General features: G+C 33.9%; 1 protein-coding gene across 4 annotated transcripts in view; it reads left to right on the plus strand.

The window, feature by feature from the left end:
* RNF220 (ring finger protein 220) overlaps positions 1–14,980 on the plus strand; it is a 305,518-nt gene that overhangs the window by 256,187 nt on the left and 34,351 nt on the right. For 3 of the 4 annotated variants that reach the window (XM_026665743.2, XM_087960155.1, XM_026665744.2), the window contains 2 exons: positions 11,673–11,769; positions 12,363–12,449. In XM_026665743.2, the coding sequence (XP_026521528.1) occupies positions 11,673–11,769; positions 12,363–12,449 (184 nt within the window). Of the gene's footprint in view, positions 1–970; positions 985–8,017; positions 8,106–11,672; positions 11,770–12,362; positions 12,450–14,980 lie in introns of all 4 variants that reach the window. The other variant, XM_087960156.1, reaches the window with a different exon arrangement.

Raw genomic sequence — 14,980 nt, forward strand, 5'->3', positions numbered from 1 at the left:
GTTTTTTGGTGTGGGCACTGACAGTATGCTTGCTGCAAAATAAAATGCTTAAGTGCCATCAACTATAGCAATTTTTCCTTGTGAACGTGAATAGGAACTAGAAGCTTTGTAAATATTGTATTAGAAATGGTAGAGCACTCTTCCTGTAATGCAGGAAACAAACCATCATGACAAGTTCAATGTAAGAATCTGATTTTGTCCTGCTGATATAAGAATAGATTTTTCCTGTCCTTTCTCATTCTTCTAAGACAGGGGTCCCCAAACTTGGCAACTTTAAGACTTGTGGACTTCAGTTCCCAGAATTCTCCAGCCAGCATAGCTGGTTGGAGAATTCTGGAAATTGAAGTCCACAAGTCTTAAAGTTGCGAAGTTTGAAGACCTTTGTTCTAAGATAAAGGCATAAAAAATAATACATTCCTATACCTTATCATAATTTATGCCAAATTTGTGAGGGTATCATTTTTTCGTCTCTGGCACTTCAGAAGAAAGGAAAACGGCTTTGCAGACTGTTCTATATAAAGCTATGTGGCCTGTGGCCTGTGGCTGGTTTTATTAATTTCTGATTCTATTAATTTGTTACCTGTTGTCCTTAATTTATGACTGGTTACTTAGTGACCATTCAAAGTTACAACAAACCTCAAAAAAGTTATTTAGCACTCAGATTCTAAGTTATGGCATTTACAGTCATTTGCACAATCTCGTGGTCACAGGACTGCTATTTACAATGTTTTTGCAGAAAATCAGTGTTTATTTCTGGTTTCTGGCAAAAATGCCCCATTGTGAACAATGGGTTCCCTTAACAACCACAGCAGTCGCTTAACAACAAAAAAGATCATAAAATCATGTGCAGTGACTCGCTTAAAGACTGTCATGACTTAACAATTCAGAATAAGGACTCACAATTACAATTTGACTACTACCTATAGTTGGATTTTTTAAAGTTGTATTGCTATTTATGATCACATCAAAGAATGCTGGCCATTGATATTCCTGCAAGTTATAAGGACATTTCAGGTGACCACTAAGGAAATAAAAGGAATCTCTTAACATGTACAGATTTTTTCAAAACATCTGTAATTAATTCTTGATATTCATAATTCTCAATTGACCTACTTTCAATTTGACAATAGGAAATGAGGTTAAAAGAATGTCAGCAGAGTAACTTAAGATAGCTTCATAATTCCTTAATTACTTTTCTTTCAAGTTAAAAGATTTCTTACCTGAGGGATTATTCCTCAAGTTCAATGCTTATTTTTGTCTACAATTGGTTTTTTAATTATTTGCATTTTTAAAGCTTACAGCTGAAAATCTAGCATAAAAACCCACTTAAAACAAATGTTGTAATTTTCAGCCTTTATAGATTCTTGTAATCCTCATGATGTACAAATACGCTTATACAGTACTTGATTGTTGTTGTTTTTTTCCTATCATGTATCTGAGAGAATAAATATAAAAACCCTGTCAAGTTCAATTTTATCCTCTCAGAAATCATTCTAATGTGTGATTGTGTATTTATCTTGTTAAAATTATATGTAAACCTAAATATTCACCTTAGCATATAATATATGTTGAATTAGTTACATACCTCAGAATGACTAATCTTGTTTACAGTGTTAAGAGCTATTTAGGGTTCAGATACCTTGCAACTATGTTCTACATCATTTTACCTATCTACTTTGTGGTGCATTGAGGTGAATTGTGTGGATTGTATTTTAATTTTTTTGTATATTTTCAAGAAAAATAAGGGGAAAAAATCATGCACCAAGAAACTGTTTGTCTATATAGGCAATAAATTGAATTGAAATACTTAGCTATGTACATTTTGTATAATTAATATTATACTTGAAACAGAATTTAAAGGCAGGAATTTTTATAAGCATTAATGAATAAAATATGTTAATTTCCCACAATATTGCACAAGTGACTTTTGAATAAATAAAACACCTTTTTGAAGAAATCAAGATGATAATTCCTTAATTGCACAGGAAGCAGAATAAATAATCCAGAAGATGGAAATATAAATATAACTAAAATTTACTTTGCCTTAGGAAAAATTTAAGACCAGTAGCATTTCCTTACAATTATGCTCTTCTGTAACTTTTGAAGCCTAATCTTAAGAATCATAAAATAAGTTTATTATATATATTTATGGGTACAAATATAAATATTATTTTCAAAGGTCTATAGAATACAGTGTTCATTGATGATATGATGTCCACTGTGCCTGAATCCCTGAAAAGTAATCTTGAAAATAAACAAAATTCTATGAGATCACCACTACTTGCAGGATGCTGGCTTTCACAGGTATCATTCTCCAAATATCACTGTTGCCCAAGGCAAAATCCAATGACAATTTACTTTCTTTCGTAGAATTGAAAAGGCTACTGATTCATGCATTATATAATAAGATCTCATAAGAAAAACAGCCTGGGCATGGTCTTAAATGTTCATATTAAATTGTAATGCAAACCTGTTATTCTGTCAGCTAGGACAAGAACAAATGTCTATGGAGATTCTCAATCATCCAGATCATGGTTGTCCCAAAGGTGCTTTTCAAAAGGCAACTGGACTTTCTTGGTTTTTTCCTTGAAAACATTTCGCTTTTAGGAAGAAAACATTTGTTTTCCATTGAGTACAGTGGTGCAACTCTTCAATCGTATAATGAGGCCTTATGTTGCCTTTCTTGGCAAATATTTTTAGGGTTCATTGTGCTTATTACTCTTCTGTGTTTTTCCTAACAAATAGAAAAAGTGAGAAAAGTACCTTCAGAAAGTGAAGAAAATGTCTTATAGTCAGCCTTTATATAATCAGCATAGTCTTCAGGTAGGCGAGGTTTTGAACTTATTTGCAGATTCTATACATCCATAAAAAGATACCTTTTCATTAAAGTTAAGTGTGGCATTTTATTGTTATGAAACCTTTGTGAGGTAGAATAGATGAAGATTCAATTATTTGTTTAGGGTTAACCAGAATATTTTACATCATCTAGGGATTTGAGTTAAAATTCCCTATGTGATAATTTTATGAACTAGAAATTTAACAGAATAATTTAACATACATTTCTAGTTTTTAAAGTAGCAGATAAGTATAAAAAGCAAAATTTTACTCTAAGCATATTCAGTATTCCAATAAAATATATTGACTTACATTGAAAATGTAGACAGAAACTGCATATCACCCTCACAGAAATATTCAGAGCCAGGCAAAGAATATACCATTTATTCCTTTACCAGTTCATTGGTTTTCCATATCATAGTTCCCTGCATGTACAAAGTTGGGGGGGGGGGGAATCTTTTTCCTGATATTTTAATTTTGCACTCTGCAAAAAATCATTTTTGTTTTACTTGGGGAAGTTTTGTACTTTTTTTAAATGTCACTGTTTACAGAAGGGTGGATTGAGATTGATCTGTTCTTGGGTAATAATAAATATTCCCTTTCTACTTCAAAACATTTAGCACTAAAAGCTGAAATTGTTAAAAAAAAATTGTTAAAAGCTGATATTGTTGCCAACTTTGGATTCAGACACTTTCATAATAATTCATATGTTATCAAATTCAATCAAATAGTAATGAAAATAGGAGCAGGAGGTTGAACCTCTGTGATCCCTTCCTATTCTTATTTTAGCAGGGAAAAAGAGAGGTAGAGGAATAGCTTTTGAACCATTTCATGCTAGAAACGGAGTTAATCCACTTTGAATGTACAGTATATTTTATTTGTTGCTAAACTGGCAAGAGATGTTTAACTACATTTGGCATTTGCAGCATTCTTGCAATAATTGTGTATGCACACACTCCTATTTTCAATATGAAGGTTGCAGATTCTAATTCAGTTATTTTTCTCTCTAGCCATCTGCCCTAAACACAGCCTCTCTCCTGGGTTTTGAAGTTGCCTTTCAACCACATCTGCAAAAATATTGATTGAGACTATTTTAATAACATTTTTAAATGCAGTTGTTATTCTCGGACAGTATTCTTTTTTTTTTTTTTTGTATTCTGTTTCCCCAAAAAGAAAGAAATGTGGTTCCTCAATGACTTGAAACTGCTACTTGTCTTCGCATGTCGTCTCTTGCACCAGGCGGTGAAATGCATTATTGAATAGTGCCCAGAAGGTGATTAATTGCATTTGACACACGCCAACTCCTTGCCTCCACACTGGATAATTGCATTGTCAACTATTCAGCAAAGTGGCAGGTGACACTGTTGCCAAATTGATTGTCTTAGCATTGAAGCTCCTAAGACTGTCAGCTTTCCAATCGATAGCGTTTACACAAGACACCGTGACTGCATCTGTAACTAATTTCAGTTTGAAACTGGCAAGACAGTGAGCTGCCCCTATTTTCTGGCTTCATGTATTTAGTCACTTGTTTCCTTTACTTGTACTGCAGAGTTTATCTCAACTCACTGCCATTTCTTCCTTGGGAAGTGAAAAAAAAATCCTTTTTTTATTCTAGCATAACAGGTAACGAAATCAGCGATATATGCTGCTGACTCAAAAACAGGAAGTATTACTCCAGATGGCTAATGGGTGGCCTTAGTCTTTATAGTCAGTTGCTTAATTAGTTGATTAATTACTAGTTTTCTTTCATCTTCAGGACTTTGATGACATTTAATTTACAATGAGTATAAAAGCTTGTTTTATGAAATGAAGAACCATAGTCTTTCAAGCAACTTTGAATGCATTGTTTCACAAGCAAAGCCTAGTGCTACCATTGGTGTCTGTAAAGCAAGACACTGCTTTGGATTGCTTACCAAGCTTTCTGTTTCATGCTCTGCTGCTTTAGAAAAATCCTCCTCTCAGCTTTTCTATCCTCTCTATTATTGGCAGAATTGCAATGCAACCTGATCTCTGTCAGTGTTGCTTATTGATCCAGTGATGTGACCCTCTTTAGTAATTCAAGATTACTCTAATTCCACCTTTCCCTTTTTTTCCCCATTTTTTCCTCATGGGAAGAATGAGACACCTTCATGGAAATTTCATCAGTAGTGTTTGCTTGCAAATTTCCTTTAGGATGATAGTCTGTTCCAGAACAAGCACAGAAATGTTTGAGTGTCTGTGGGTAAATGTTAGGTTGGGACAGGACTAGAAGAATTGCCATTGCAGTTTGGATATGGGATTCTCTTTTCAGATGGATCCAAAGTAGGATGGAAGCACCAAAGAGCCTTATGCCTTCCTGTTACCAAAGCTCTGAGATTTAGCTTAAAGGAACTGTCCAGTATTGAGGACATACCTACTTTTTCTTTTAAATGTTTAGACCCAGTCTAGCGGTTGCTTTCAGTTAGGAAAAAGTGGACTTTCCTGTCTCTCTCTGATCAGGTTGATTTTCAGCAGTGCCATCAATGTGTCTAATGTAACTCTTGCTTACCTGATCATTTATATACAGCATTTATTTCAAACCTGATTAGAAATTATTTTCCCTTTGCTTTTTTCCCCTAAACTGCATCCATATTAACACATGCACCTGTTTTAGTTTGTTTCTTCAGCTGCTGAAATATCACAGAGATCATTGCAGGATATTGTGCCTAGGAAATGGGTGTGAGTCCCAGCAGCAGTAGAGCAATTTTGTTCATTTTTATTTTTCTTAGAATAAGAGGGGAGAGTATGTTTCTCACAGGAACTAGAAGATTGACAATTTGGATGAAGAAAATACCCATATGCAAACTTAAGCCATTCAGTCGAATTTCCTTGGGACTACCCCAAAATGTACCCTTAATGTAGTCTTCAGGCATGAAGCAAACATGCCAACTATTGAGGTCCAGGCTTGGACCACGTTTTTAATTTCAGGACTCAGAATCATGTTTGGCCTTTGCAGACTTGGTTTCTCTTCTGAATATTTAGGCCAATGAACATGGAGAAAGCCAAACCAGTCGTAAATAAAAGAATCAGGGACGTTGATTGCAAAATGTTTCTGAATTCTGTAAACCAATGTTAGATATCCCCAAACCCACTACTGTGGGGTATCTATACAATCTAATTCTAAGCAAATGTTGATGGGCCTTTTCCAGAGCCCGCTTTAGTGACCTCCCTTCAACACTCTGACAAGAAGATTTTATGGAATTCCTTAGACTTCGCTCTTACCCACACAGGTAGAAACTCTTGTTCATGTCCTCATATGAGATCCTTTTTACAATGTCCTAGGACATGTGATCTCCCCAATCATTTCTACATTTCAGAGTCATACTGATAAATTTTATGTTTGTTACTGATATATTTGTTCTTTATTCTGACTATACTCACATATCAAGTAGCCAAATATCTTAACAATTGTCAAGTTATACAACTGGGCAAACTTTAATTAGACATGTTTTATTTTATGGTCAGTGTTTTTTTCCCCTGCTGTAATGGTATAGTAAATATTAAAGATACTGAGAAAATTGGTGTTCCTCAAGTGGCTGTTACAAACTTCTAGCAAAACAATTAACAAAATCTGGTGTTTAAAGGGCAAAAAGTTTTAGCAAAACACTCTTCCTCCAAATTGATTGTTGAAATCTTTCAAGCTATGCAGTTAAAAAGTAAAATCAGGTGGAGTTATTGCTAAAGAAAGAACTGCTTAATGTCCCTTATGCTGCCTGGGAAAGTGACAGTTGAAAATATATACTATAAACTTAATTCTTCAATCAGCATTGGACAATTCTTGTGGCAGGCATGACTTTATGTATTCTTTACTTACACATTTTTGCATTTTAAAAAGTTACCTGTGAGTGACAATTAGCAACAGTATCCACAAATGATAACTACTAAACACAAGTAAATATTAGGAACAAATTCAATATAAAAAATCAGATTGAGCAGCTCTGGAATAGCTGGAGAGTAAATGGTTGACCCCTAGTAGTCCAGATGGTGTCTGTCTGAAGCTAATATATGCTACATACAGGACATATTAACCAGCAGTTGTTTTTTGATGTTGTCAGTTGGACAAATAGGAGATTTGTCACTTTTGTTTATAAATGTGTTAGCTAAGAAAATAATTAGGTGCTTTAATTTTATTCAGTTTTAAAATTAGATTATGAGTTGCTGGGCACAAATAATCAACCCAACTAAGGCTGCAATTGGTACCTTCACCTTTCTGTCTTTTCTCTTGTGACTGATTGCAAAAGAAATAGCTTTTTTCATTGGCATTATTTGTGTTGTTTGCTCTCCACAATGAAGTATTATCCATATGCTGTTTGTTCTGTAAACCCAACTATGCAAGATGCATTATTTCTTTTATTTTATGATGCTACCATCTACATATGAATGTAGTATAGATACAGGTACTGTTCCAATAAAAAGTACGGGATTTTGTGAGAGCATTGAATGGAGAGTCCACTTTTTAAATGAAGCTTTTACTACAGGTAAATATGCAATTCATTTAAGGGGGAAAGTTGCACAAATATGGAGATTTACTTCCTGGAACATTATTTGAGTCTCTTTAACCACATCTTGTAATTAGGTTCATGCTGGCTGAAGTAAATGAAAAAAACTAACAGCTTAACTTGTAAACAGTAATAGTAGTTTAAAAAATTTCCCTTTTTTGAGAAGAAAAAGATTGCTGTAAGAGACTGATTGCTCTGGTTATCTTTGTTCGTGATTAATATATCTTTAAGCCCAGCATACTCATAATAACAGATATCATAAAACTATTGATTCCCCTAGCTTATAAATCTCATGGACACTCTCCAATTCTTGAGTAGCCTTTAGAGCAGAGAATAGGTCAGTGTCTTCTGATCACTATTTCCAAGCTTTAATAACACTTGAGTCATACTTTGTAGCTTGCCTGTTCATACATAATAGATGAGCAAGGAGATAGCAGAAAAAAAGAAATATTTATAAATGAGAAAAGAATCATTTTAATGGGGTTTAAAGAAGAGTTTCTAATGTGCAGTTCAAAATTGCCCCATAAGTTGTGTGCAACAGAATCACTTTGTGGGCGGCATAGAAAATTAATAAATAAATAGGCCTCCTTTTTGTAAAGAACTTGCTTTTATATATCAGCAGGAATATTTTATTGTTTTGAACTCCTGAAATGTTTGGTATTAACTCATTTTTTTGGTGCCAGGGTCAGCTGCTTCAAAATCAGACTGAGCAGAGCTGTGAGCACAGTGCTGGAGGGCAGCTGTGCTCTCAGAGTAAGTGATCCTGATTTGTATGTTCTGACTGATGAGGGAGAGTTTGTCTCCCAAACTGTCACAGGGTTTATAGAAGTGCCACTCAATACTGGTGCTGGAATTGCTTGTCGAGCAACTGACTACAAGAACAATGGAGATCAGAAACAGTGGTCATTTTGTTTTTCTTGGTTTAATAGCTCCAGAATCTGGCCTGAGTATTCATACTCGTTTGCTTGGACCTTGAAAGAGGCATTTTGGATTAAAGATGACAGAGAATAAGGTTCTTTAGTTCATTGGATTGGTTTTATTAGCAAGGATGAGCTGTATACAGGTAAAATCTTGTAAACTGGAAACATAAAGTAGTAAACATGTTTTTCTTGTGTAAATTACATAGGAGTTATTATCTAGAATAGAGTATTGGCAGTTACATTTATGTTTCTGTGCCCCTACAGTTCCAAGAACTCATGGCAGTTTACAACCCAATCATTAAACAAAACAACATAACAAAAGTTAAAATTATATTAAAATTATTACCCCTATCATTATAATTCTTAGGCACCCTAAACAGTCATTTGAAATTAAAACTTTAATAATAATTTTCTGGATTTTGTGCTTGAGGTGGAAAAAAATGAAACCAATTTTAGGTTTTACCGATTAGATAAATTTGTTGATAATATAAATGGCTAGTTTATACTATTATGTAAAAGTAAAAAGTTGAGGTTTGATGTTACTATCTTATTCTAACTGCATCAAAGGGAGTTGGAAGTCAACTGCTTTTCCCCTTTTCTTTATATTCTTCCCTTCCCTTTTTCCCTCCCCTATTTTTTCTATTATATGTTTTTGTATTTTATATTATAAAGTAATAAAAAGGACAATTTACAAGAAAACTTTAATTATTATCTTGTTTCTGTTTTAGCTTTGAGCTTGCTTAAGCTGCTGTTTGGTCATATTAGTTTTTTAAGGTGGGGTGGTGGCCCTGTATTTATGCTGTGTGCTCCCATTATTTCTATTTGGAGTGATTACCTAAGATGGTATAGTATGAAGAGTTTTATTCTGATTATTCAAAATTAGAAAATGTGATTTGAAAAATGTCATGGTTAAGTTCATTGATAAGCTCTAATAGCAATTGTTTGGTTATATTTATTTATCAAATATAGCCACCCATCCCCCCTAAAGGGGACTGTAGATGGGGCACCACAAATAAAAGCATCATTTAAAAAATAAGGTGACTAAATATCCATTGCTGTGGAGAAAAAACACTGTATTACCTACTTTGTTCAAACATGTTAGAAGTTTGGCAGTGAGGGTGGAAAAATGAAATGGAATTGGACCATTTGGATACTAATGCCCTCAGATATTTGACTTCTATGAAGATTTTGTCTTCGGAAAGTTTTTGAATCTTGGATATGGAATGTGTAAACTTGAAGTAATTAGAAAGCCAATTTGAGTACATATTATTGTTTTTTCTTATAAAAATAATGTCTGTTTTCCATACTTTAAATTTTTTAAAATATTTTTTAATTCTGTGTTTTATATATAACTGAAAGTGGTGAACATAACTAATACTCCTACCTCCTATTTTCCTCACAACAATAACCCTGTCAAGTAAGTTGGTCTGAGGTAGTATCTGACCAAAAGTTGCCAGCCAATTATCATGTCTAAAGGAATCCTATAGCTGGTTTCTAGGCTAGCATCTTCATCACTGTAACAAACTGGCTCACTTCAGCTTAAATTTAAACTTGTTGGTTTGTAGGAAAATAATGTTGGATTTGATGCTGAATCTAAAATTTCTCATGGCTAAAGATGAAGATAACATCCCCTTTAGTTAAGTTTAACTCCTAATGCCTTCAAGGGCATACCATACAATTTTCTTGGCTATAGTAGTTTTCCATTGACTTTTCAGACAAACCTAAACCCTTCTGTTTTTATTTGTATGGTCACTTTAGTCAACTTTGAAACAGTAAAAAGTAAATGGAACTCAAAAAGCAAGATTTTCTGTTTTGCTTCCTAGAAATTTTTAGGAAGACTTATGAGAGTTTGTGAATCTGTCCATTTTGTTAGCTACATTAAGAGTTGGTAGGAAACCAGTGGAGATATAGCATACTGACATCCATGCAGCAGTTCTTGCTATAAGCCATACATATTTTCTTGTCACTTGGAGAGCTTCCTGTTGCTTGTGAGATTGAATCTGCTTCAGGTTGGGTACTTGTCTGTAGGCATGTATAAGTCTGCCACCCAATATTTGAGAAAGTGCACTATCATTGTCCAAAGTGCTTGCAGCTTATTAATAATCCATTTCAATGGCTTCAGCTGTGAGTTGCAAATGATAAGCAATGGTGTTTAGTAAGTCCTAGTAACTGTCTTCTTACAGATCCCTGAACTATTTTTATGAACAGAAGACAGAAAGATTTGCCAGGCAGGCGATTCAGAAGATATGCATTCTGTTCGATGGCAACTAGTCATTAAATTAAGGCTACTTTGTGCAGTATTATACATTATTTAATAAGTATAGCACGCTGTTTCAGGAAACACAAGACAAATATTTTACTTTTACCTTTGTAAACTTGTAGCTGTACAGGACAAATAAAATTTGGCTTCCAAACTTGTAAATATAAAACAGTACCTAAATTGTATAAGATGGGCACATCAGCTATACAATCTTGTGAAATATAGTCAATATGTGTAAACAATTTGGTTCACTGGGCCAATGGTTCCTGACAGATTTTTCTCCCTATTGCCACGCAGGGTCAATTCAGCTTTTTGTAAATGTTTTAATAAAGAGCACCCTAAACAATTCACATACACAGGGGTGGGGTGGGGGGATCTCATAGGTTTGGTAGTGAATGCAGATCATGTGTGTGTGTTTTATCACCACATCTAGAAGGCTGAACAAATTTTGCTGGATAGATTTTTTTAAATTAGCTCCTAAATTTGTCATTCCCCATATCATATTTTCATTTACCATATATTTCAACATTCAACAAATTTTGTCTATGCGTACTGAACTTGCATATTATATTCCCTTTACTTTGGATTGATTAAAACATATCATCTAATCTGGTGGTGAGATGGGGCAAGTGGCAAGTAGTTCAGATTAAGGCAGGGTACAAATAAATACAATTTATGAAGAAAAGTCAACATTCAGTTTTACACAGAAGTTGTGTGTGTGTGTCCAATCAAACATGTATTGAAACTCTTTTTTCATATCAGCATTGGAATACTAGGATTTCTTCTGCATAGAACAATGTTTTTCATTTCAAGTTCTCTACATTTACTTTCTCCTGCTTGTCACAATAGTTCTCATAAATCATAGACTGCTTGCTTTTGGCTTGAATATACTTTTTCTGCTGTTATGCACTGCAGTTCCCAGTTCAGTTTATTTCTGACAAATGTCATCCCTCACAGATATCTATCCCCCCAGCTCAAAATTAATCTGAATATCAAGAGAACAATGAAATGCTCTCTAAATTCCTTTTTGTGTCAAAATGTAAAATAATCATTGCTTTTTAAAAAAATTATAAAGAATTTATATTTCTTTGTTAGTTATATCCTTAAATGATGTTATCTACACATTTTCTTTTTCTCTAGGATCTGGGTTTGTCATGTGCAGTGGCAAGGAGAGTCCAGACAGTGATGCTGACCTTGATGTGGATGGTGATGACACATTGGAATATGGAAAACCACAGTATCATTTTCTAGAGATGTTAAACTCCTAGGTGGCTTTGTCTTTGCAGTACCTCTGTTTCTAGAAGTTCCAAGATTATAGCTCTATTAGAGAAGAGTTCAGAAACAAAATTTTTACATGTTGATAAATCTTATTTTCAAATAGTTCCCTAGTAGCACCAGTGGCATTCACTTGCTGTTCCTTTTGGGCGGGGGGAAAGATACTATTCCCAAATTCATTACTTTTGATACCTCATAAATACATTGGCTCAAGTGTGGTATAATTGGTAGTTAGGTAAAGAACAGAGAGATCCCATAGAATCAAGTCCACCCATAGCTTTGTCAACTCATTGAGTGACTTCAAGCAGTCTCTCAGCACAATTTGTTTCACAGGATTGCTGTTGTAGAGAAATATTGCAAGAGGAAATATTATGTACTTTAGAGGAAGGGTGGGATATTAAATCTAAGAATAAATATGTGGATTATAATTGCACATCTCATATTACAAAAGGTACTTGGTTGATCTCTAAGATGACCTAAAATAAACACTGAAGAGAAGTCCACAAATATTAAAATTAGTATTAGGCTGCATTCTCCTTAACACTTCATTCTTAGATACACTGAAGCAGATATCATTCCATGCACTGGGGAAGAACCAGGTGAAGCCAAAGAGAGAGAGGCACTCCGAGGTGCAGTCCTAAAGTAAGTAGGCTTCCTTTAAAAATGCAGTGTTAGAACCCAGAAGAATTTGCTTTGTTGTGCTGAGAATTGGTGAGAATACATTCAAAGCCAATACTTTTTTAGTTCTTAATACAATCCAAAACCAAGATAAGGAGAATACAGGCACATGCTAAACAAACACGTAGTTACAATAAGTGGCAAATTTGACTAAGCTTGACTGAGAAAACCTTCCTTGTTATTCTGTTATTTGGAACATTCAGTTCTGAGTAAAGCTTCTCAGTGTTTCTATTAGAAAGTTCAATAGATTGGTACACAGTTAATCCTTGACCTACAGTTATTCTTTCAGCAACCATTTGAATTTACAGCAGTGCTGAATGAATAGTGGTTATAACCAGTCCTTGGAGCTGTTCCAGTCATGTGCTCATGATCTGGGTACATGGCAACCTGGTTGTTGTATTTTGTAGTTGTATTTGTAAATAGCACCAAGTCAGGATTTTCTTGCTTACAACTTCATGGTTATTCCTAGTTAGTTTCACCTGATTTCTCTTTCTATTACCTATAGTTTGAATGACACACAAAAGACAATTCAGGAACAAGCTATTAGTCTTAACGGGTTAACAGTTAAAACAAGCCAGGATTATAATGGAGTTTAACTGTAGTTTTGTTTTGTTTTTTAAACAATCCTTAGGATAGGTTTACATTTTACACTAAATCAAAAATGAAGTGGCTTAGCGCTAAATGAAAACAAGGCCAATAAGACAAATGAAATGTTCAAGGATTTGTCCCATTGAATGAACAGAATTTAAATACTCTTCATTTTATTTAGATTAGCATGAAAAAAGAAGAGATTTAGCTTTTACAATATCAAAGCCTATGTAGATCTTCCTTTGTTTTCTGCTCCATACTTTAAAATCATAAGATTTGACTGTATATATTTCTATATATACAGTCAAAAAGCAAATGCTATTTCAATAAAAATACTTTCCAATCTGGCCAAGACTTCTAATTGGCAGTTAGTGAAGAAAGATTGCAGTGATGCAAATTTATTTACTTCTAAATTAGTTTGGGATATATAAATGCTGGGGGTGGGGTTTGCATTTGTTCAAAAATGTTTCTTGCCTTTGCCATCTATGTATTTATTTAGGCACATTGTAAGCCCTTGGATTTCAAAATAATTTACATCCCCAAAACATGAAACAATAGTCTACTATATTATATTAAGAAAGAATGGCAAACAAAAATTATTTAATGAAAGGAATTTTATGCTACGTACACAGTTGATGGTCCAGTTCATATGTAGTATGTCAAAAAATTCTTCTAACAAGTCTTATTATTGGCAATGCATATGTTGGTGTATGCTATCAGTTGCTGTCACTTGGCATTCTCCTGTCATTGGAATCAACTAAACTGGACAATCCGTATTAATTTAGCAGTACTTTTAAATTGTAATACCTACCTTGGTTCGATGATGATGATGATGATGTTTTAAACTTGTATGTGTCCAAACTTTAAATGTTTCAATGGGTGGAGAACAACAGCAAGTAATCTTGATTTTGATATTATATTAAACCACTTCACAACTCTACATAGCTCACATTGATTCTTCAGAATGTTTTAAAACATTAAAAATGGGTGAAACTTGGAAAATCTGTCAGTTCTTATATAAAATCTTACAAGATTTCAGGCAAGAATACATTAGAACTAATCAGATTTCATCCATTTGAATATTTTTACTGCAGTCTGAAAAGGATAGAGAATCTTACAGTTTATTTAGTATCCCCTTGGCAGAAAGCTAAATACAAGTGATTAGACAGTAAGTTTGCTTATTTCTAATAATTCAGATGTATAGCGACTGGTACTTAAAGTATAAGCTAAACCAAGGCCTCTAACCTACAGTTCATGATCTATAACCATTAACAAATTTATAATTAACAGAGTATGTTGGTAAGATTCAGTTTTCTATTTAATAATTTTCAGCCGATCCTTAGTGGAGTTGAGGTGCTTTGTCAGACATAGCATGTTTCATCCCTGCAGCCCAAGATATGTGATGCAATAATTTAAAAACTATAAAATTGATTACATAAACTAAACATTAAGAAACAGTGATACTGAACTTCAGCCATTAAGAAATAGAAAATATTGTAGAGTAAAAATGATCAGTTTCTCACTTCATGGAGGTAAAAGTTTAATTTTCAGGAATCATTAGAAAAACCCTGCATACTATTGAAGCTTAACATGCCTTGGAACTTTTCAAAGTAGCACTTCATAAATAAGAAAGTGGGAGGGAAGAGATTTGTGATGTCAAATTACTTAGATCAAATATAGTGCCTCAAATTGCTCCCAATATGAAATCAGTTCAGATGTTGGTGCATAGATGCTACCAGCACAGAGTAGCCTCCCTTCACCCAGGTGATAATATGCATTGATTGGAATATGTTATACTACAAGTACTTTACTTATCATTCTGTTTCATTTGTTTCCTCTTTTATAAAGCATAGAAATACTGCTATCAAAGTGTACGAAACTACTTTGTTAGTTATCTTAATTTATAT

This window comes from Notechis scutatus, chromosome 3 (assembly GCF_049901735.1).
Source record: "Notechis scutatus isolate UNSWTSFEM ecotype Mainland chromosome 3, rNotScu1.2, whole genome shotgun sequence".
NCBI classification, from domain to species: Eukaryota; Metazoa; Chordata; class Lepidosauria; order Squamata; family Elapidae; genus Notechis; species Notechis scutatus.